The sequence below is a fragment of the Monodelphis domestica genome, chromosome 2 (assembly GCF_027887165.1).
Source record: "Monodelphis domestica isolate mMonDom1 chromosome 2, mMonDom1.pri, whole genome shotgun sequence".
Classification (NCBI taxonomy): Eukaryota; Metazoa; Chordata; class Mammalia; order Didelphimorphia; family Didelphidae; genus Monodelphis; species Monodelphis domestica.
In genome coordinates, this window is record NC_077228.1 from 269,040,794 (window position 1) to 269,061,710 (window position 20,917).

The following is a 20,917-nucleotide window of genomic DNA, read 5'->3' on the forward strand; positions in this document are numbered from 1 at the left end:
CAAATTCAAACAATTGCTAAAGTAACAAATTTGGCCAAGAGCCAGGGTGGGGCTGATTGATCATTTTAGCCTTCCTTTCCTCCTGGAACAGAACAAGAAGAAGAAGAAATCCCAACTTTTGCTTCCTCCAGGGAGGGGAAGTTCTATAAAGTCCTTAGTTAGAAGACTTTCCGTTTTTTCTCCCTACCTTCCACTCTGCTTCAACTAAATGGAAAGCCTCCCTCCTCTAACAGGAAAAGGGAGCAAAGGGGTGAAACGAATTGGAGAGGAAGCCCAGCGCACCGGAAGACAAAAGACCACAGTTCATTTCTGCGTGACCTCGGGCAAGTTATTTCCTCTCTCTAACGGTTTCCTCCTCTATTAAACACAATCTAACATGTAAACAGGATTCTTTTGGGTGAGGCAGGATCGGGAAAACTAAAGAGAAACCGAAAGGAGAGGGGAGAGGAGGGGGTTCTTTCTAGGAAGATGAAGGAAAACTGGGGATAAGAGAAGACGGTTGATATCACAGGAGGCAGCTACTTCGCAACTTTACCCCAGAAAGGCGTCCGTAATCTGGAAGAAAGGGAAGAATAGAGATTGAGGAAAGGGGGAAGAGTGGAGGAAGGAAGGTTATGGAAACATTACATTTGCCTGAAATGTGGCTGCATCTTCACCCCACACGCATAAATCCCTATACACAAAGTTATGGCAGCCCCAAGGATATTTTAGCCACTCTACCCATCCTAGGCTTCCAACTCTATCTAGACGCTCTCGACTATCTCCCAAAATAGCAGGATTTGATGTAATAAGGCTGGAGGACTATAAATAGAGACAGAGACAGAGAGACAGAGAAATATATATATGTAATATTCCTATATTATATTGTGAAGATGAATGGCCTTTTTCAGCAATGAAGGACAACAGTAGCAAGAATCAGCTTGCAGTAAGGATTCTTAAATTGGGTTTAAGACCCCCTCTCCCTCCACCCAAGGATGGCTATGAAGGAAACCATGAACTTGGATAGAGGGGTAGGGAATCACATTTTCACATCTTTATTTCTTTATAATTGGCTTTCTTTGTAATCCTGTGTTTTGTTGATGCCATTAAAAGCATTATTCCCAATGAACTGGAGGAATTCCATGTGAAGTGGACTGAGGGACCTCCAGGAATTGATGCAGAGTGAAAGGAGCAGAACCAGGAAAGCCTTATACACAGAGACTGATACATTGTGGCACAATCGAATGTAATGGACTTCTCTACTAGTAGCAATGCAATGATCCAGGACAATTCTGAGGGACTTATAAGAAAGAACACTATCCACATTCAGAGGAAGAATTGTGGGAATAGGAAAAAAAAACAGAAGAAAAACATTTGCTTGATCACATGGTTCTATGGGGATATGATTGGGGATGTTGACTCTAAATGATCACCTCAGTGCCAATATCAATAATATGGAAATTGATCTTAATAAATGACACATGTAAAACCCAGTGGAATTGCTAATTGGCTAATGGAAGGGTGTGAGGAGGGGAGGGAAAGGACATGAATCATAACCATGGAAAAATATTCTAAAATAAATAATGTTTAAAAATAAAAATAAAAGCATTATTCCCGGAAGAGGTTTCTAGTTGTTATCATACAGCCAAAAGGTTGTAAACAAAGTTTCCCTCCTATTTCTGCTTCCTCTAATTCAGAGCAACTTCCAAAGCCTGGCAAGATTTCAGGTCAGAGTATGATCACAAGCTTTGGCCATGACTGAGAAGTCCCAGGCTTTAAGGGAAAGACTAAGTTTCTTTTTCCTATAATAGGAAACTTCCCTAACAAGATCGACTAGTAACTAGTGACATGTCAGCATCTCGTGCTCTCATTGGATGGGACAGTTGTGTGAGTACAAACTAGATCAAACAATCATTCTGTGAAATTAGTTATGCCTCTTTTCTCTACTTGTAGATCTCTGCTCTCCAACTTGTAATGCAAAAAAGGGGAAGAAACCCAGAGATTAGTTCCCTTTCTTTTATGGAGTTGTCACCAATCAGTTTACCACATGCCCAAGTTTTCTCATCTGTCACAAATATATTTTACCATTTACATGTAATAAATTTCCACATAAGTTTTCCTAAGTTATATGATTGAATTCATCTCCCTCCCTCCCTCCCTTCCTTTCCCCTTCCTGATGCTGGCAGGCAATTCAACCTAGGTTATACATGTATTATTATCATTGCAAAACATTTCCATATTGTTCATTTTTGTAAATGAATAATCTTATAAAGCCAAAATCCCATGGCAAAACCCAAATAAACAATTGAAAAAGCATTTGCTTTCATCTGCATTCTGACTCCATCAATTCTTTTTCTGGAGGTGGAGATCATTCTTTTCATAAGTCCCTAGAATTGTCCTTGGATTATTATGTTGTCAATAATAGCGAAGTCTATCATATTTAATCATTCCACAATATTTCAGTTACTTCATATAATGTTCTTCTGGCTCTGCTTATTTCACTCTGCATCAGTTCATCAATATCTTTCCAACTTTTTTTTTTAACCCTTATCTTCTACCTTAGAATCAATACTGTGTATTAGTTCTAAGGCTCGGCAATGGGGGTTAAGTGACTTGCCCAGGGACACACAACTAGGATGTGTCTTAGACCAGATCTGAACCTAGAACCCCAGTCTCTAGGCCTGGCTCTCAATCCACTGAGCCACCCAACTGCCCCACACACTAGGCTGTCCTTGATAGGTGGACTTGCCTCTTCAACTTTCCCTATTTTGTTTCATCCTTTTCAGCTCCAAAACTCCTCACAGTTTTCAGGCTTCCACTTTCTCCTTCATCAGCTGTCTAGTGGATGCCATTCATTCCTGGATCTGCCAGAGCAATGCCTAAAGAGAAAGCACTGGAGGAAAGGTGATAAAGGGATAGAAGACTCCTCCAGTATCCCATTTCCCACCTTTCCTACCTCAATTCCACCTCTCTCCTTCTTCCATCTTTGTTTCTGTACTCTCCCCTGAGGCTCCCCTATATTCACTCACCAGTTCCTCCCCTTAGTCCTGCTTCTCTCCACACATAGCTAACTGACTTTGAATATTAGATCTTCTCATCAGTCAAAGAGAAAACTGGTTAAAGAGGGGAAAGCAAAACAATTACCAACATTATTGGACACTATCCACTATAACTATGAATACTTCCAATTTTAAAATATAAAAGTAAAGTTCAAATCAGTCACCGAATTGAGCCTAACAAAATAAAAGCATTCCACTGACAATAGATCTAGCCCAGCCACCATCACCTCTGTCAGAATAAGCTCATGACACCTCCAGATTGTCTTTCCCAGCCTTTGCTGCATTTGAACTTGTTCTGTGTAAACATGAAGTTAATCTTTGTGTTCAGGTTAAAAAATGCCAAAAAATGTTATATTTCTCAACATTATTCATTTTGGTCAGTAAAATTCCAAGATCTTGGTTTCCAAAAAGCTTTAACTTTGCAAAAATGGAAATAATTTCAGAACTCTGAAAATTCTTTGAAATTTTTCAAATGGTAAAATGTATTCTCTAAAACTCTCTTACAATTTCATTTTGCTAAGAAAAAAATAGGTAAGAGTAGGAGGGAGGAGAGAATACTAAATACAGTATAGAAAATACCAGGTGAGGCCATGAAAGCTGCCTTAGGTTTCAATCTATGTAAACTTTATATGCCTGTCAAAGCCCTTGATTTTTTGTTTTGTTTTTATTAACACTTTTTTATTGTATTTTTCCAGATTGCATGTAGAAATAACTTTTTTTAAAACCCTTACCTTTCATCTTGGAATCAATACTGTGTATTGGTTCTAAGGCAGAAGAGTGGTAAGGGCTAGGCAATGGGGGTCAAGTGATTTGTCCAGGGTCACACAGCTAAGAAATGTCTAAGGCCAGATTTGAACCTAGGACCTTCCATCTCTGAGCCTGGCTCTCAATACACTGAGCTACCCAGTTGCCCCCTAGAAATAACTTTTAACATATGTTTTCTGGTATTTTTCTATGTAATTTTTCACTCTCCTTCTCCTCCCCTTTATTCCAGACGGCAAATAATCAATATAGGTTATATATGAGCTACCATGTAATATGTATTTCCATATTCATCCATGTTGTAAAAGTAGACATTTATTGCATATGTAAGAAAAAACTCATTTAGAAAATAAAGTGAAGAATGAATACTATGATCTACATTCAGACTCCATTAGTTCCTTCTATGATAGTGGATAACATTTTTCATTATGAGTCCCTTGGACTTGTCTTGGATTCTTGCATTGCTGATAATAGTTGTCATTCACAGTTGATCATCATACGATATTGCTCTTATTATGTCCAGTGTTCTCCTGGTTCTGCTTGCTTTACTTGCTATCAGTTCATATAAATCTTTGCAGGTTTTTCTGAAATCATCCTACTCCTCATTTCTTGGCACAATGTTATTCCATTACAATCATCCATGACAAATTCCTGCCATTTCCCAGTTGATGGACATCCTCATTTTCTAATTCCTTGCCACCCCAAAAAGAGCTGCTATATTTTTGTATAAATAAATCCTTTCCACCCTTCCTTTGATCCCTTTGGGATATAGATCTAGTAGTGGTGTTGCTGGGTCAAAAGGTATGCCCAGTTTTATAGCCCTTTGGGTGTGGTTCCAAGTTGCTCTCCAGAAGTGTTGGATCAGTTCACAACGACACCAAATTGCTTTAGTGTCTCCGTTTTCCCACATCTCCAACATTTGCCATTTTACTTTTGTGTTATATTAGCCAATGTGATAGGTGTTTGGGGTCATGAATAGTGATTTGGAGTATTTTTACATATGACTATAGAGAATTTTAATTTCTTCATTGGAGAACTGCCTATCCATATCCTTTGACCATTTATCAATTGGGGAATGACTTATTTTCTTATATCTGATCTCTAAATATTTGAGAAATCAGACCTTTGTCAGAAACAGTCAAACAAAGCCCTTGTTGATTGCAAAAAAAGATTCCCTGAGGCTCTCCCTAAGACCTTGGTCCAATCAAGAGCCTTTGAGGAAGAGGAAAGGAGAGGAAGAAAAAAGGAGCCCTTCAGTAAGGGCACAGCCAGCCTTCCCCCGGGAGTGCCAGATGTTCTTGCTTAGTTCCCCTGACTCCTCATTCACTTCCTATATTGGAAAAGCCTCTGCTCCCAGTGACAGCTGCAGGTGCTCTGGCTGGTACTTGCTACAGTCGCCCCGGAAAGGGGTGAGGAGGGGGAAGGGAAGAAGAAATAGAAAGGGCGACAGGCAAGCTGGTTGTGTGACCTACAAGGAAAAGGTAATAAAAAATAACCAGGCCTCTGTTTGCCTACATACATCTTGCCAGTTTCCAAAGCTGCCACACTTTCATGTGCTGGTGGGGATGGTGGTAGCAGAGGCAACAGAAGCTGCAGCAGTTGGCTCTTGCTTTTACTTCAGGAACCCTGGGATGTACAAGCATTGCTCTCTTTTTGCAGATTCAGAGCTTCAAGAGCCCTAAACATCATCTAGCCCAACCCCCTTGTTTTATATTAAGTTTGTTTTATAGAAGTTAGCACTGGGAGGGGAAAAGAACCCTGAACCCTAATCCAATGATCTTTCTTCTATAACTCCATTGAACATTCCCTTTTAATGTCCTCCCTATGAGCAAGGCAGCGGTCTGGGGAAACAAAGACAAATATTAAAAAAAGATATGTGCCTGGAAGAAGCTTGCATTTAAGTAGAGGGTGTAACTTATAAACAAAGAACACAAGATGATTTAAGGAGGATAAGAACAGGATCTAGTAGGGCAGCAGGCAGTCGTTCCCAGAGACTAGTTAAAACAGAAGAGTTATGGTAAGGGCTAGGCAATGGTGGTTAGGTGACTTGCCTAGGGTCACAAAGCTAAGAAGTATCTGAAATCAGATTTGAACCCAGGCCCTCCAGTCTCCAGTTTTAATTTGAGTTTTAACTTGAAAGAAGCCAGAAAGGGTTAGAGGCAGGAGGAAGAACATTTTAAACATGGAGGACAGCTTGCACAAAGGAATGGAAGTAAGGAGACTGTATCAAGATCAAGAAAGAGCAAATAGCTCAATCTGACTAAAAAGTCAAGTGAATAGAATAATGTGGTAGTTAAATCATTTACTTTTGTCAGACTCATCCTGACCCCATTTTTATGGGGTTTTCTTGGCGAAGATACTGCAGTGGTTTGCCATTTCCTTTAAGATCTCCATTTTTACAGTTGAAGAAACTGAGGCCAGCAGAGGTTAAGTGACTTGCCCAGGGTCAAACAAGACTTGAAACTGATTTTGAATTCAATTCCTCCTGATTCCAGGCCTAACACTCTATCCACCTGCCCCCTGAATGGAGAATAGTAAAATGAAATGTCTGAAAAAGGTTCATGCTTTCAATATCAAACACAGGAGTTTGCATTTTATAGTAGAATGAATAGGTAAGAGACAGGCCCAAAGGCTAGAGGTCCTGGGTTCAAATTTGACTTCAGACATTTCTTAGCCCTGTGACTTTGGGCAAGTTACTTAACCCCCATTGCCTATCCCTTACCACTCTTCTGCCTTGGAACTGATACACAATATTGATTCTAAGACAGAAGGTAAGAGTTTGTTTATTTGTTTTTAAAGAATGAATAGAAGATTCTTGACCAGGGAATGACAAGATTCAATCTTCTGCTTTAGGAAGAATGTAGACAGTCCTGGGAAGGAAGGATCCACAGAGGAAAGAGACTGAAAATAGGGAGAATAAAATGGGAGATTATGGAAATAGTCCAGGCAAGAGGTGATGACAGCTTAAATAGTTCAAGAGTCCTGTGGAGAGGAGTTGGATGCTAGAAATGCTATAGAGGTAGACTTGGAAAAACTTCATAACTGATTGGTTATGGAGAAGTAGTAAGGGAGAGTAGAGATAGAAAAAAGACCATTAATTTGTGATATTTGGATAAGGGAAAAATTGTGGTGCTCTCAACAGAAATTGGGAAGGTTTGACAGATAGGTTTAGTGGGGAGGATGAGTTCTGTTTTGAATGCTTTGAGCTTGAGATGCCTATTGAACATTCAAATGAAACTGTCCAAAAGTCAGTTCTTTAGTGAGAACTAGAGCATCTGCATATTTGGGGAGTCATTTGCTTATAAATTGGAACTCATGCAATGATCCAGGACAATTCTGAGGGACTTATGAGAAAGAATGCTATGCACATCCAGAGAAAGAATTGGGGGAGTAGAAACACAGAAGAAAAACAGATGATTGATCACATGGGTTGATGGGCATATGATTAGGGAAGTAGACTCTAAAAGACCACTATTGCAAATATTAATAATATGGAAAGAGGTTTTGATAAATGACACATGTAAAACCCAGTGGAATTGTTCGTTAGCTATGGGAGGGGGATAAGAGGAGGGGAGGGAAAGAACGTGAATCATGTAACCATGGAAAACTATTCTAAATTAATTAGATAACATTTTTAAAATAAATAAATTAGAGCTCAACCCCTGTAATCTGATGAAACCACCTAGGCAGCTAAAAAATGTGATGGATTGAATGCTAGATTTGAGAATCAGGAAGAGAAAGTCTAATACTACTTTAGGCATTCACTAGCTGTCTCCCCTTAGACAAGTCCTTTGACTTCTCTGTCTGTTTCCCTATCTGTAAAATGGGGCTAAGTACATATTTCACAGGATTATTGTGAGAGTCAAATAAGATAGCATAAAGTGCTTTGAAAATCTTGAAGCACTTAAAAAAAAAAACACTGGCAAGTAGCAATACTAGCAGCAATAATTACAGTAGAAGCAGCAACAGTAATCAAACATTACACATTTTTAACCCTTATCCTCTGTCTTAAAATCAATAGTATTTGTTTTATCTTTATTTTATTTTTAATAACAAATTTCCACATAAGTTTTCCAAAGTTATATGATTCATGTTGTCTCCCTCCTTTCTTCCCTACCCCCTCCCAGCATTGACAAGCAATTCAATCTGGATTGTATTTGTATTATAATGCAAAATATATTTCCATATTATTCATTTTTATAAGTAAATAGCCTTTTTTATAGGTTAAAAACAAAAAACCCAAAACATTTACATAAATCATGTTTTCATCAGCATTTCTACTCCAACAGTTCTTCCTCAGGAGGTAGGTAGCATTCTTTTTCATAAGTTGCTGATAATTGTCCTGAATCGTAGCAAAGCCTGTCACATTTGATTGTTCCACAATGTTTCAGTTACTATGTACAATGTTCTCCTGGTTCTGCTTATTTCACTCTGCATCAATTCATGGAGGTTTTTCCAGTTCTTTCAGAAATCATCCTGTAAATCATTTCTTAGAGCATAATAGTATTTCATCACCATGAAATACTGGGGAAGTAACTTATTTTTTAAAGGAAAGAAGGCTTTATTGGCTTTATTTTCCTCAACAGAACTTGGGGATGTCATCAAGAGTCAACCAATGAGATTCTGATGCATCCTGTTTTCACACTATTCAGAATGCCAGTTGTACAAAGAGAGAGTGGAAAGGAAAACAAACAAAAAATAAACTCAGTTTGGCTGAAGGGGATGAGGGAGAGAGGCAAAGCTGACATTTTAACCTGAGGGCACTGGAGCTAGTTGGCCTTTGGTTTATGCTAGTCTGGCCAAGCAGTGTTGGGGTAGCTGCCAAACACAGAAGTCATCCTGCACACTCAGGAGAACAGAGAAGTTTACTTTACCAAAGTTGGAACTCCTAGCCAGACCAAGGTGTGGAGAATAGAGACAACCTCCAGACCTAGAGATCCCCATTCTTTACAACATCAACATTATCCCTACTCAAGAAATCATGATATAGCAGAATTAAAATTGGCCCTGAAAAATCCTTATTCATCTCCTAAATTTGGGGATAAAATAATGGAAACCTTGTGTGGTCAGTTGGTTTTCTGAACATTGCTCACCTTGTTGTTAACAGGACAGAGATATCCATTCATTAATGGGTTCCTTCGTTCACTTGTTCAGGCAAGCAAATAGCAAGAGCAGCAGTAACTTTTGCCTACAATTACTCAGAACTGACTCAGTGACAGCTGAGAATTTCTTGTAAGCTTGAGAGCCATTACCAGAGGACAGGGTAGTTTTCCACTTCCCTGTTCTTCCTATTTTTGTAAAGGATCTGAGTCCTGAAGGTGGCATTCTCTAAGCTCCAGGCAAGAGCCTAGAATTTGTCACTGACTGGTGTCCCCTGTAGGATGAGGGCACAGCCCAGGGCAAGAGCAGACTGGTAGCCTGCTCCATGGCAAGAATCAGAGTTGTTTCTGGGAAATGAAACCGAAAGTTCAGGCGGATCCTTTGATCCATGAGGCAAAAAAAAGCCAGACCCTGAGCACACAAGAAGCTCTAAAAGTTCTGAAAGCAAGGAAGGAGCTTTGGGTCCAACTTGAACCCCAGTTCCCTGCGTTTCTTCAGATCTTGATTGCTTATCAGCCCCCCCCCCCACTGCCCTCCCACCAGACCTCCCACACATTTTGAACACTGCCAGCCACAAGGCACATTAGGCTCTGAGTCAAACCTATCATAGGGACAGCAGGATCTCCTATGGGGAATGTGGGATGGGAAGGTGATTGCTTGGGGCTCCAGGTCCAGGGTTGGAAAGTAGAGACAGGACCTCAAGGAGCAAAGCTTTGTGTTTGGACAATGTGAGAAGGTGCCCAAAGCCAGGAGATGTGCAGAACAAAGGGAATGGGTGTTGCTGGCAAGAGCAAAAAGGGATGGAGAAAGAGGTTCAGAAGGGAGGGGTCTAGTTGAGCCTGAGTTGGGAGGTAACAAATGAAACCTTTCCTCTTGGTGCCCACCCCCACTAAATTCAAGATAGGTGGAAGAAGTATGATTGTAAGGTAACCAAGTCCTGATTTGGCATTAAAATCTAGGGAAACAGGCTTCCAAGCCACTTCACTCTTGCTGGCCTTGGAATGTTGGGGCCACTGGAAGGAAAAATCAGAGGAGGGGTGAAGGGAAAGGATGTCTGGGGAGGAATCCTGCATGGGCAAGAGAGATGAAGATGCAGTCATCTTGCCCTGAGTAAATGAGATCTTGTACTGGAGTTGAGGGAGAGGATCTTTCAGATAATGATAGTCATTGCAGTCAAATATGTCTCTCCACTAAGCCTGCCTTTACTCCCCTCTAATAACTAATTTAATGGGTGAACCTTTTCCCTTGGGGAAAGAGAGAGAAATCAGCTCTCTCCCCCTTCCATATGACAAGGAAGTCAATTTAAGATAACTGACACTTTATTCTAACAAATGGTGGTTAGGGATAAAATAAGCAAGATGCCTGCAGGCTGGAGTTTATAGGAAAGAGGGTAAGGAAAGTCCCTGTCTGACTAAAATCTTCCTTTCCCTCCCCCCAAAGTTGAGAGACCCAGGCTTGTCAGCCTGGTCTCTAAGAGGCTCAGGGTTTGGTGAGCCTGGTCTTAGCACAGTAGAGCCAATGTCCAGACTCAGGGTGTCACAGGAGCTGTGTGAGATCTGATGCTGTTCTTCTTCTCAAGGTTTGCCACAACTCTTGGTGTCTTTTGGGGGGGGGGTGATTAGAATCAATGAGGGATTCTGTATGGCTCAGGAGAGAAATCTCTGATCAGCTTGTCATCTTTGGCTTTCTCGGGCAAGAGAGATCAACTGTCTCCCCCTGGAATCTCCTCTTCCCTCAAGATTCCAAACCTCCTTCACCATCCCCCGCTGTGGATGCATGTCTTCCAGGATCTGTCCCTCAAAGTCTCTGGATCATTCCTCTATCACACTTGGGCTTGGGGGTTGGGGGACTTTGCCAGCCCATGAATTGAGTGCAGGAAGAAGATGAGCCGGCAGCCAACAGTCCTGCATTCACTATCACCATTCAAAGACTTGGGGAGGGGTGACCCAGAGGGTTGAGCTCCTCCTAATACCTAGTAACTCTCTTCAGGGTCAATTCACTTCAAAAGAGCACCTGCGCTATAGAGAGCCTGTGAAGTGGCAAAAGTAATCATGTAAGTAAACCTAGACCCTGCCCTAGTCTTGATAGAGTCAATCATTCAAATACACAAGCAACTCTGTAATGCGGAAAACAGAATTTCAACAAAGTGCTATTTGAAGCCTATGGATGGAATAATCATTTCCAGCAGAGGGGAGATGGGAATACTTCTTGGACAAGGTGACTTATTGATCAGAGTCTAAAAGGATGAGTAGGATAGAGGGGCGTTCTGGGCATGGACAAATGTCTAGAAGTAGGAAAGTATAGGACATGGACTCCTAGGATGAAGACTTTTTTCCCATGGCGAAATGAGGAAATAGTCCCCATTTATTATTAATAATTGATGGGAGAAAACTATATAGGCTTGAGGACATCTCTAAAAGGGAAAGAAGCCACTTTCCTGTCTCTGTGGTCAATTGCTTTTCTCAGTGAAGTGGATCTCTTCCCCTTGCCCTCACTTCGTATGTAAAGGAATTGCTCCCTTTTAAAAGAAAACTCCTCAGATTTGTCTGCCCATGCCCTGCTGGTCATCCAGAATACTGAACTTATTAAAGAGACTTTAGAGATAAATACATTATTTATAGTTTAGAAGATAATGATTCGATTTGCAAGTGTCCAAACATTAGTAGTGAAATGAAGATTTATCTTTGGGTCCTCTGCTTCTTGATGGAGAAACAGTGACTACAGCACTTTGGCTGAATTAGAGAGGCCTTGAGGGGCACTAGTGGGAAATAAAGCCAGGAAGGCAGATTGTTCTTAGATTGTAGACAATGTCTTCAACTGGGCAAAGTGCATAGCAAGTCATTGAGAAAACAACCCAATATATGTTGGTCCTCTTAAGTTCAGCAGTAAAGCATTCACTACAATCAGCTGAAATCATAATCATGACAACTCATTAGAATGGAGAAAATCTAGGAAAGGAGATACAGTGTACCTTTGTCTGACTTTGTTTTTTGGAATCAGACCTCTTCCCCATGCTACCAGAGAAGAGTGTTTTCCTTGTGGTAAAAATCTTCTTACATAATTTTTTTTTCATTTTCTTTCCATTTCTTCTTTTTTTTTCATTTCGTCTTTCTTTTCCTTTAATCCCAGTGTCTGACAACTCACTCCAAACAACCATCCCCATTCCACCATCCTGAAGTGTGTGTATCATATGAGTCATCTCATTTCTTCTAGAGGAACCAAGTAGCATTTCCTATTTATTAATTGTGCAGTTAGTTCCTTGTTTAATTACTGTAATGAATCACTTAGTTAACAAGCACTTGCTATATGCCAGGCTCCTTATAGAGATCCCTGAGCTGCATATTGGCTTAGAAAACCACATATTAACATTATTTATTTGTTGTTCAATCATTTTTCAGTCCTGGCCAACTCTTCAATACCCCATTTGGTGTTTTCTTGGCAAAGATATTGACATGGTTTGCCATTTCCTTCTCTAGCTCATTTTACATATGAGAAAACTGAGGCAAAATTAATTAAATGATTTGCTCTGGGTCATATATCTACTAAGTATCTGAGGTCAGATTTGAATTTAGGAAGATGAGTCTTCCTGTCTCCAGGCCTGGTACATTATCCACTGTGCCAACTAGCTACCCTAACATTATTTATGTTTCAATGAATCTTTATTTTGTTAGCTATTTCCCAATTCATTTTAAAATGGGTCTAGCTAGGTATTTGACACCTCTCAGCTAGATCTTTAAGATCTGAGACTCAGTTAATCCAAAGGATAAAAAGAAAGTCTAGAACTTCTGGCTTTCTCATCCTTCACATTTTTTCTTTTGGTTACTCTTTGGAAGAGCATAGTACTTTTTAAAAAACTTTTTTACAAAGCTCTGTATTTGTCAAAAATATTAAAGAGATATTTAGATTCCAGGGGAGATCACTGTTTTTAAAAGGATATTCAGGAAAGGAATAGTCAAAGAGTGAGGTAAAAATCTTTCCGGGATTAAATAAAGACACAGAAGGAAGATTTCAGACTTGGTTCTTCACAGTTCTATCTATATCATTATTATCATTATTCAAATAGGGCTATTGTTAGAATTTGGAGTGTTGGGCCTGAGAGACCCCAGGGTGGAGTGGAAGATCTGAGGTCAAGTCCTAATACCAGCATTCATTGAGTGTGTGACTCTAGGCACCTCTCTATACCTCTGTTTCTTCATCTGTAAAATGTAGATAATAACAGTGGAACCTTCATACTAAGGTTAATGAGAAACCAGATCTTTCTACTTTGTATCTGTGAACCATAAAGAGACTGTTAGGAAAGGAGAAAGAAGGGAAAGCATAGGTCCTTATAGTGCAAGCTAATACTTGGAATTAGATGCCCTTTGCTCTGATGTCTTCTCCTGCCAGACTATAGTCAAGCTCAATAGGTCTTTCTTTACTTATACCCTCATGGTCATATATCTTCTTGGTACACAGTTTCATTTCCAACATGCATGTTTCCATAGATCCTAACAAGAGATGTGAAGCCTAAGGAGATAATCAACAAAACACTGTTGCTAAGTGCAGGGTCTGAGGGTAGAATCAACATGTCCCAGTTTTATATTGGGGAATTCTGAGCACAGATTTGCCAAAAGTTTTATGCCTAGAAAATAGGGTCCTATCTAAGTGGGTACATAAGAATCCTTAGGTTTAATTTTGTAAGTGGGATCTCCTGGTGGTATTCTGAGGGGACAGAGTGGGACATCTGTATTAATCCTGCAAGTATTTTGCTCTCATTTTATATTTCCTGAAGCTAAAGAGAGAACAATAATCATAGCAATTCCAATAATAAAAGATGTTAGTGAGATAAGTCACACAGAGGGGGGTTAAATAGATGTTTCCATCCTTCCAGGGGGCCATTTTGTGACCTTCAGTCTCCACCTGTGACCATGTCAGACAACATGGGTTTGACAGCCCCCAACAATAACCTAGGATTGTGTGTGTGTGTGATCTCAGGATCTGGCTCTGCCTGCACTGGACTTGAATAGCCTTCCCAAATCAAGTTACTGTCACTTTGCAACTCTGGAACACACACATGACCATGTCAGACAGCATGGGCTTGATGGCTTCCCACATGATGTAACAACAAAATACAGCGCTAAATTGGACCACAACATGTTCTGAATTTCACACTAGTTGAAGAGAATAATCTAACTCAAGTCAACAAGGAATGAGAAATTTAGTCATGGAAGCAAAATTTGGAGCAAAAGAGATGAGGCATATGGTTCTCAGAGTTAAGCCAACCCATCTTGCCTAGATCCTTATTCTATTACATTTGTAATGCCATACATGCAAAAGGACATTATGGCACCCAAGCTGTGATTGATTCAGTTCAACAATTTTGGACTACACTTGGAATTTCCTCTTATGCCATAAGAGTATGTCAAAAGTGCAAAATCTATATGCAGTTCAATCAGGAAGCATTTAGAAGCAAAGGTCTGCGAGGTCATCCTTTGGCTTACACTCCATTTGAATGCTTAGAGATAGATTACATCAGTATGCCAAAAAATAAAGGGTTTAAATATGACCTTGTGATAATAGACTGATTAACAAGATGGCCAGAAGTTTTCCTTGCCAAAAAGAACAATGCAGCATTTGTGATAAAGATCCTGTTAAAAGAGGTCATTCCCAGATTTGGAATACCAAACAAAATTTAGTCAGACAGAGGAAGTCACTCCATGCTGGGGACATCTACGGAGTCGCAATAGGGAACAGTTTAGAACTGTCGGGGAACAGTTTAGAACTATCGGGGGACAGCTTAGAGCTGTAGGAGAACAGCTATGGAGTCGCAAGAAAGAAAGACTGGAACATTATCAAAGAGGGATAATGAACGTTTATTGTAAGCAGAACACCAGATTTAAAGCTCTTCTCGAGAGACACAATCTATCCTCCCCAGAATGTGAACAGGGGAGTTAACCCGTTCCCAGGAGATCTTGGAACTGTTCATGCAGCCTTGAACTGAGATTACTGTGTTTTGGCGTACTCAGCAGGAATGGTATGTCCCAAACACCTGGGAAGAGGAATTCCATTCCATGAAGTCATGAAAGGTTCACTGCAACTTCACACATAACATCTTACAAGAAGTGTATAAAAATTTGGGAATAGAAGGAAACTATCACACAATATACCATCCAGCCAGTGCAGGCCAAGTGGAACCATTAAACAAAGATATTAAGGCACTGGTTGGCAAACTCTGTGCAGAAACACACTAAAAATGGACAGATGTTTTACCATTAGTGCTATTCCACCTAAAAATTGTCATGCTAGCCAATCTGCTAAGTGTGAGATGGTACCTCCATCTGTGACACTTCCTAAGATATTTAGTCTACTGGGATAGGGGAGATATTCTAGGTCTAAGGATTGGAATGTGCACATTATTTACAAAGTTTGGACCTTTGCCTAATTTCTTAGGCCCCAAACTTGGTTTGTCTCTGTAAATGGAGGAAAAGTTAAAGATTCAAGAAAAATACTTCATGATGCATTTTTTACAATAGAGAAAAATCACAGAACAGCATCCAACATGAAGGAGGGCTCATTTCTAGCCCCATCTGGCCCTCAGTGCTGGTTGTTTCCCTGCAAACTGAGAAAAGCAGAAAGAAGGCAGGGGGAAATCTTAGATAACAGGGTAAGGGCATGGATGATTCTTCCTGGGGTTGGATCACTAGATTATAGTAATGATCCCAGGGGCCAATGATGAGGAGAGAGGCCAGAGGTCAACAGGAAAACAAGACAGGAAACGCAGCCTTGAATATCTCCAGGATTTTTCCTCAGCTCTGCACAAGGAGATTCTCTCAAGATGCAGAAAAAAGAGACAGATTAAAGGAGATCCTCCAAGTCACGTGTGGCCTGGAGCCTCCTCCCCAACCCACCTTCTCCCTGAATCTCTCCCCTGCTGGTCCTCTGCTTTGTCCCCCCTCCCCAGCCCCCCTCTAGCTCCAGGACTCCCAGAGCCTCACCTGTGGCTATGAGAGACACGTCTGAGCCCTGGGAACTGTCCTTGTCTGGAGATAAAGAAAGGAAAGAACCCAGTGAGGGACATCATTGACAGAAAGGGGGTGTAGGAAGGGAAGAGAACCAGAAAAGGCTATTGGGGTGAGCCTTTCCTTTGCCTTTCACTTCTCCTGTCTCAAAGGTCATAGAGGCTGAGCCTCCTCTTTCTGGCCTCCATGTTAACCCTTCACTTACCTGCAGCTGGAACATACGCTCCTCCTTTTCCACCTAGAAAAGATAAAACAATGGCAGCTGGGCACCCAGGAGAGGAAACCCTCTGAAGGGCCCAGAAGTTCACTTGATTTGTTTCTTAGACACAACAGATAACAAGTGTGACTCCACAACCACTCCAGTACATTATCCAGATCCAAGAGGAAGTGAACAAAAGGAACCCCAAATGGGCAACTTCCAACTTCCAGGTCTTTATCCATAAGTTCCAGTGTCTCCCTCAGCCACAGGCACATCCCTTTCCTTGGCTGAATTCCCCCCATTCATCTCTGCTCTGAGGATGAAGCTGTTTCCCCCCTGGGCCAGCCTCCTGCTGCCTGATGGGCCCCCTCCAGGCTTCTCTACCTGAATTCCTTCTCCTCAGGATCACAGCTCCAGCCACCACTGCAGTGACCAGAAGGACCAGGACCCCAGCAGTGACCCCCACAATGACCCACACGGAGGGGGCCTCGGGCTCTGAGGAGGGAAAGAGAGAAAGGCCTGAGCTGGGTGTGCCTGGCATTCTCTGGGCCCTCCCCAGAGGCCCCCCAGAGCTCCCTCTTCCTCCCCCTTGGCCGGCCCTCCTCACTGACCCCATCTCAGGCTGAGGGGCTGGGCCAGGGCCTCGTGCTGAACCCGGCAGCTGTATCTGTCCTCCTGGCCCGGGGCCATGGCCACAGCGGCCCACTTCTGGAAGGTGCCATCTCCCCCCGGCCTGGTCTCAATGAACTCCGTGTCCTGGAGCTGCTCCTCGCCATCCCGCAGCCACGTCAGGGAGATCTCGGCAGGGTAGAAGCCCTGGGCCCGGCACCGCAGGCTCACCTCCCCGTCTGGGCCGCTGTGCCGGCTCACTCTGACAGAAGGGGGGTCTGGGGGAGAAGATCAGAGGCATTTTCAGGCCTTTCCTTCTCTCTCTGCCCTCTGGGATCACAAGGAGAGATCAGGAGATGGGGAGGACTCACAGCCAGGACCCTGGGGTCTAAAGGGTCTCTGGGAGTGCTAGGTCCACAGCTGTATCCACAGGGAGGCAGGGAAGGGTAGGCAAATCTGAGTCTGGGCCTTGAGTGCTGCGTTCACCCAGACAGGGCCAAACCTTGCCTGTTCTCAGCAGAAGCTCTTTCCCATTCTCCAGATGCTTGTGCAGCCACAACACACAGGTCTCTTCCAGATAAGCTTTCTCTTTCTCAGAGATACTCCTCTCTTCCCACTTGCGCTTGGAATTCACAGCCTGGGGATCTATGGCTGTCCACGAATAGGTTTCTGAGTTCAGGCAGATGTAGTCTTTCCCATCGTAGGCATATTGTTCAAATCCACTCTTGAAGCTGCCATTGGGAAAAATCTCGCAGCCATACATGTGCTGGATGATATGAACCCCTGCCCCATCCCCAGCATCCCAGTCAGTGAAACCAGACACATCCCAAGCCACCAACCCATTCTCACTAGACTAGTCCCCGGAGTGGTTCCTCTGTTTTAGGCGGAGGCCAGCCCCCTCACCCCCCAAGTGGAACTGGCAGGTGACTGTGGGACGGGTCCTGACCCCAGCCTCCCCTCCCCTCCCCTCCAGGTCCAGGGCCGTGGGCCTGATCTGTGATCCCGGGTCCCCCGTCACACACCTGTCTCACTCTGGTTGTAGTAGCTGCGCAGGTTCTCTAGGCCCACACAGTAGCTCTGTGCTGCTTTCCTGGACATCTGTGTCTCCCGTTCCCAGTAGTCCTGGTCCACCTTGTCCATCCAGGCCGCCCGGGGCTCCATCCTCTGACTCTCGCTGTAGCTGTCGAAGCGCACAAACTGCTGATCGTCCACGTAGCCCACGGAGAAGAAGCGTGGCTCTCTGAGATCCAGCCGGGACATGGCCGTGGAGAAATACCTCATAGAATGAGAACCTGAGAGATGGGGACACAGGTCCAGGCTCAAGGCAGTGCCTGGGCAGCCCCCACAAGGGCAGCCCCGTCTATGGACAATTCCAAGGGATCCCTGAACAAACCTGTCTTCCTGATGCGGGGCAGACAGTGGGCAGTGAGAGGTAGTAATAGGAACAAGACTCACACTCTGAACTCTTGTATTTCTCACCTGTTAGCGCTCCTTAAACATCAACTGCAAAACCCCTAGTGTCAGCATTAGTCAACCATGGATTGCACTCTGGACTAGATCTGTAAGATTCTGTACTGGGCCTTAGCTCTGTGCCTAACCTGTTTTATTACTTACTCATATTGTCCTATATTTGCTTTAGTTCAGAACTATAAGACACCATTAGTTACCTTTAGTGGTCTTCCAAAGAGCTGCATTCACCTCCCCCATATTCTCATTCCAGAAGGGCAGTAAGACCTCTCCCACATTGACAAATGATGACAGCATGGACAATGGGGGAACCAGAGACCTGTGCAGTGGGGATCTGACATTCCAGAAGAATCCTCCAAGCCTGCTCATGCTCCTTATCCCCCATGGCATACATGTCAAACCCCAAACCACACCTCCACCCAAATTTGGCCAGGCCCCTTGTCCAGGGTTTTCAGGAAAGGTGAAGAGTTCTCTGGGATGGGAGATGACTAGCCCCCAGACCCTAATAAATATGCCAACCCTGATCCACAGACAGCACAAGCTGCTACTCCGTACAAGGAACTCCACACCTGGGAGCTGCTATTCCATCACCTCCAGAGAGGCTACTTGATTAGCCCCCAGACTATTCCACCAGCTATTTTGGCTATTATACCACCTTAAACCTCTTTTTCTTCAAATAAAATTCTTTTCTTACTTCTGGATTGAACAGAGGCTGTCTCCCATTTTGGGGGCAAGACCCTGCTACAAACTGGGGGGGGGGGGGGGGGTTTCCACACAACAGTGTGATCCCAGACCCCAGACCCCAAGCCTCTGGAGGCTGCTAGTGCATTCTGTAGTAATCCTCCTTACTTTAATTCTAGATCTTCCGGGACTTCACCGGAAAACATTATCCGAACAGGTCCTAGTGCCCCTCCTCTCCCTTCCCCCCCTCCCCCACACCACCACCTCTCTTCTAGGACCCGGGTCTCTCACTGCCCACCTCCTCCAGCCCCGTACCCTGGACCCTCACTTGGCCCCAGCCTCCTCCCACCAGATCCCTCTTTAACAAAGCTGTTCCTGATTCTGCTGTCCTCACACTCGGACGCCAAGGGCTCCCAAACAGCTTCCTGGTGCCTCTACCTCAGTGCTCTGTGTCCTCATATCTAGAAGCCCCCAAACTTGTAGCCTAGAAAGATTTAACGAACCCCAGTTTCCTTAGCTTAAAGGTGAAAGCCTCAGGTTTGACCCCGTTTCTGTGAGAATCCACTCTGAGAGGAATCTGAGGCTTAACTATCCACTTCAGATAGTGACAAAGCCAAAATCGAAACCGAGTGACTCTGGCGCAGTAGACAGCGGTCAATCTCCATAGCCGGAGGTCCCAAGTTCTATCCCCAGAAGGAGGGAGTCTGGAGACAAGAACAGTCACTGGGCTTTGGTTGGGGCTTAGTCCCCACCTGAAGAGGTTTGTTAAACCTGAAGTTCCCTTTAGGGTGAATTCTCTCAGGAACCTGAGGCTTAAGGAAACTGGGGTTCATTAAATCTTTTTAGGCGACAAGTTTGGGGGCTTCTAGATTCCATGTAGACACTTCCAATGCCCCATCACCACCCCAAAAAGATAAGGAACAGACACCAGGACCCCGCCTTCTCCCCAAACACAGCTGGGGGATTCCAGGCTGCTGGCTCCCAGGGCACACACTAGTACTTATTTCTTGCTTCTTCCTTTCACCTCCACTTCTAGGTATGACTTTTCTTGAGGTTAAGTTTGCTGGGAGGAGACCTCTGTAGCAGAAGCCCTCCCATGCACACATCTACCCTCTAGACACTAATCTCCAGGTGGCCGTTTAATATTATTCTCTTCTTACCTGCCCAGGTCCCTTTCAAGATCAAAATCTCCAGCAAACCGAGAGAGATTATATAAGGCTTCATGACCCACTCGGGCTATAAAGGTTAAAAAGATCACGGAAACCAGTTTGGGTTTAGATAGGAACGAACCCTCTGATTGGCTTTACTAGGACTCAGCTACCCAATAGCAATATGATATTGCATTGCCTTCATTCGCAAATGGGTAGGTTGAATACACACAGGCTAGAAAAACAAAACCGATAGCAAAAATGTGCAGCTTTAGCGACGATCTCTTCACAAAACAGGGCGCCCCCTCCAAATCGTGGTAGCACCTGAATTTCCCTCCCTTCCATCATCATTTCAAGAACACACAGTTCTAGTTACCAAGAAATGAGAGCGGAGCCCTCAACCCTTTCCCCAACTTCTCTCGCCTCCGCTGATTTTACGAAGTCCCCCCCTCCTCAGGTGATTCATTCTTTCCTCAGAAATTAGGAAGAAATTTTCCCCACAGAGAACTGAGGGCTGATGATGATGGTTGAATCTCTTTAATAAAGCTGCTCTTGGTTCTTCTGTTCTACCCTTGGATGTCAGGGTCTCTGCTTTCTTCTTAACTTCCCCAGTATTGTCAAACCCTCTCTCCCTCCAAGGGGGAGGACTGAGAGGCACCTCTGCCTCAACACCTTACCTTCCTTACCTCCACCTGCCAATCCACTCATCCTCCCAAAACTAAGGGGACTGACAGGTTCTGCTGCCCAATAGTAAATGAAATTTAAAACAAAACAAAAAGTCATTGGCTAATGGGCAGAAAGAATACATACATTTGATAGGATTTTTCACCTTTCTTGTCTTGTCACCCCAACTATGAAATGCCAAATTTGACAGAGTATCAAGTTAATCTTGGAAAGATTATTAGAGGTAATTTC

General features: G+C 43.2%; 1 protein-coding gene and 1 non-coding gene across 7 annotated transcripts; both read right to left on the minus strand.

Annotated features, from left to right (window-relative positions):
• Nucleotides 1-14,728: 14,728 nt before the first annotated feature.
• Nucleotides 14,729-20,626, minus strand: LOC100026802 (patr class I histocompatibility antigen, B-2 alpha chain). Of its 6 annotated transcripts, none has more exons than XM_056817977.1 (8): nucleotides 20,015-20,626; nucleotides 17,729-17,998; nucleotides 17,214-17,489; nucleotides 16,709-16,984; nucleotides 16,482-16,592; nucleotides 16,104-16,136; nucleotides 15,875-15,919; nucleotides 14,729-14,928 (listed from the first exon to the last, which is right to left on the minus strand). In XM_056817977.1, exons 1-8 carry the CDS (start codon nucleotides 20,076-20,078, stop codon nucleotides 14,831-14,833), a joined length of 1,173 nt encoding a protein of 390 aa, XP_056673955.1. In that variant the 5' UTR covers nucleotides 20,079-20,626; the 3' UTR covers nucleotides 14,729-14,830. The 6 variants fall into 6 exon arrangements, with proteins under 6 accessions (XP_056673955.1, XP_056673957.1, XP_056673956.1 ...); XM_056817979.1 differs by having other exon boundaries at nucleotides 14,729-15,708; nucleotides 20,015-20,292; XM_056817978.1 differs by lacking the exon at nucleotides 20,015-20,626 and adding an exon at nucleotides 19,358-19,378 and having other exon boundaries at nucleotides 14,729-15,706.
• On the minus strand, nucleotides 16,592-16,655 carry MIR12327-2 (microRNA mir-12327-2). The gene has a single exon (NR_162863.1). It is a non-coding gene; the product is annotated as a microRNA mir-12327-2 (primary transcript).
• Nucleotides 20,627-20,917: the final 291 nt, after the last annotated feature.

Excerpts from the sequence above, each read along its gene's own strand:
- LOC100026802 (XM_056817974.1), bottom strand. The coding sequence starts at position 18,542 with ATGAGCAGGCTTGGAGGATTCTTCTGGAATGTCAGATCCCCACTGCAC. Across the intron at positions 17,999-18,373 it reads TCTTTGGAAGACCACTAAAG|GTTCTCATTCTATGAGGTAT; the intron begins GTAACTAATGGT and ends CCCATCTCTCAG. Across the intron at positions 17,490-17,728 it reads CTACAACCAGAGTGAGACAG|GGGTTCATATCATCCAGCAC; the intron begins GTGTGTGACGGG and ends GGGATGGGGCAG.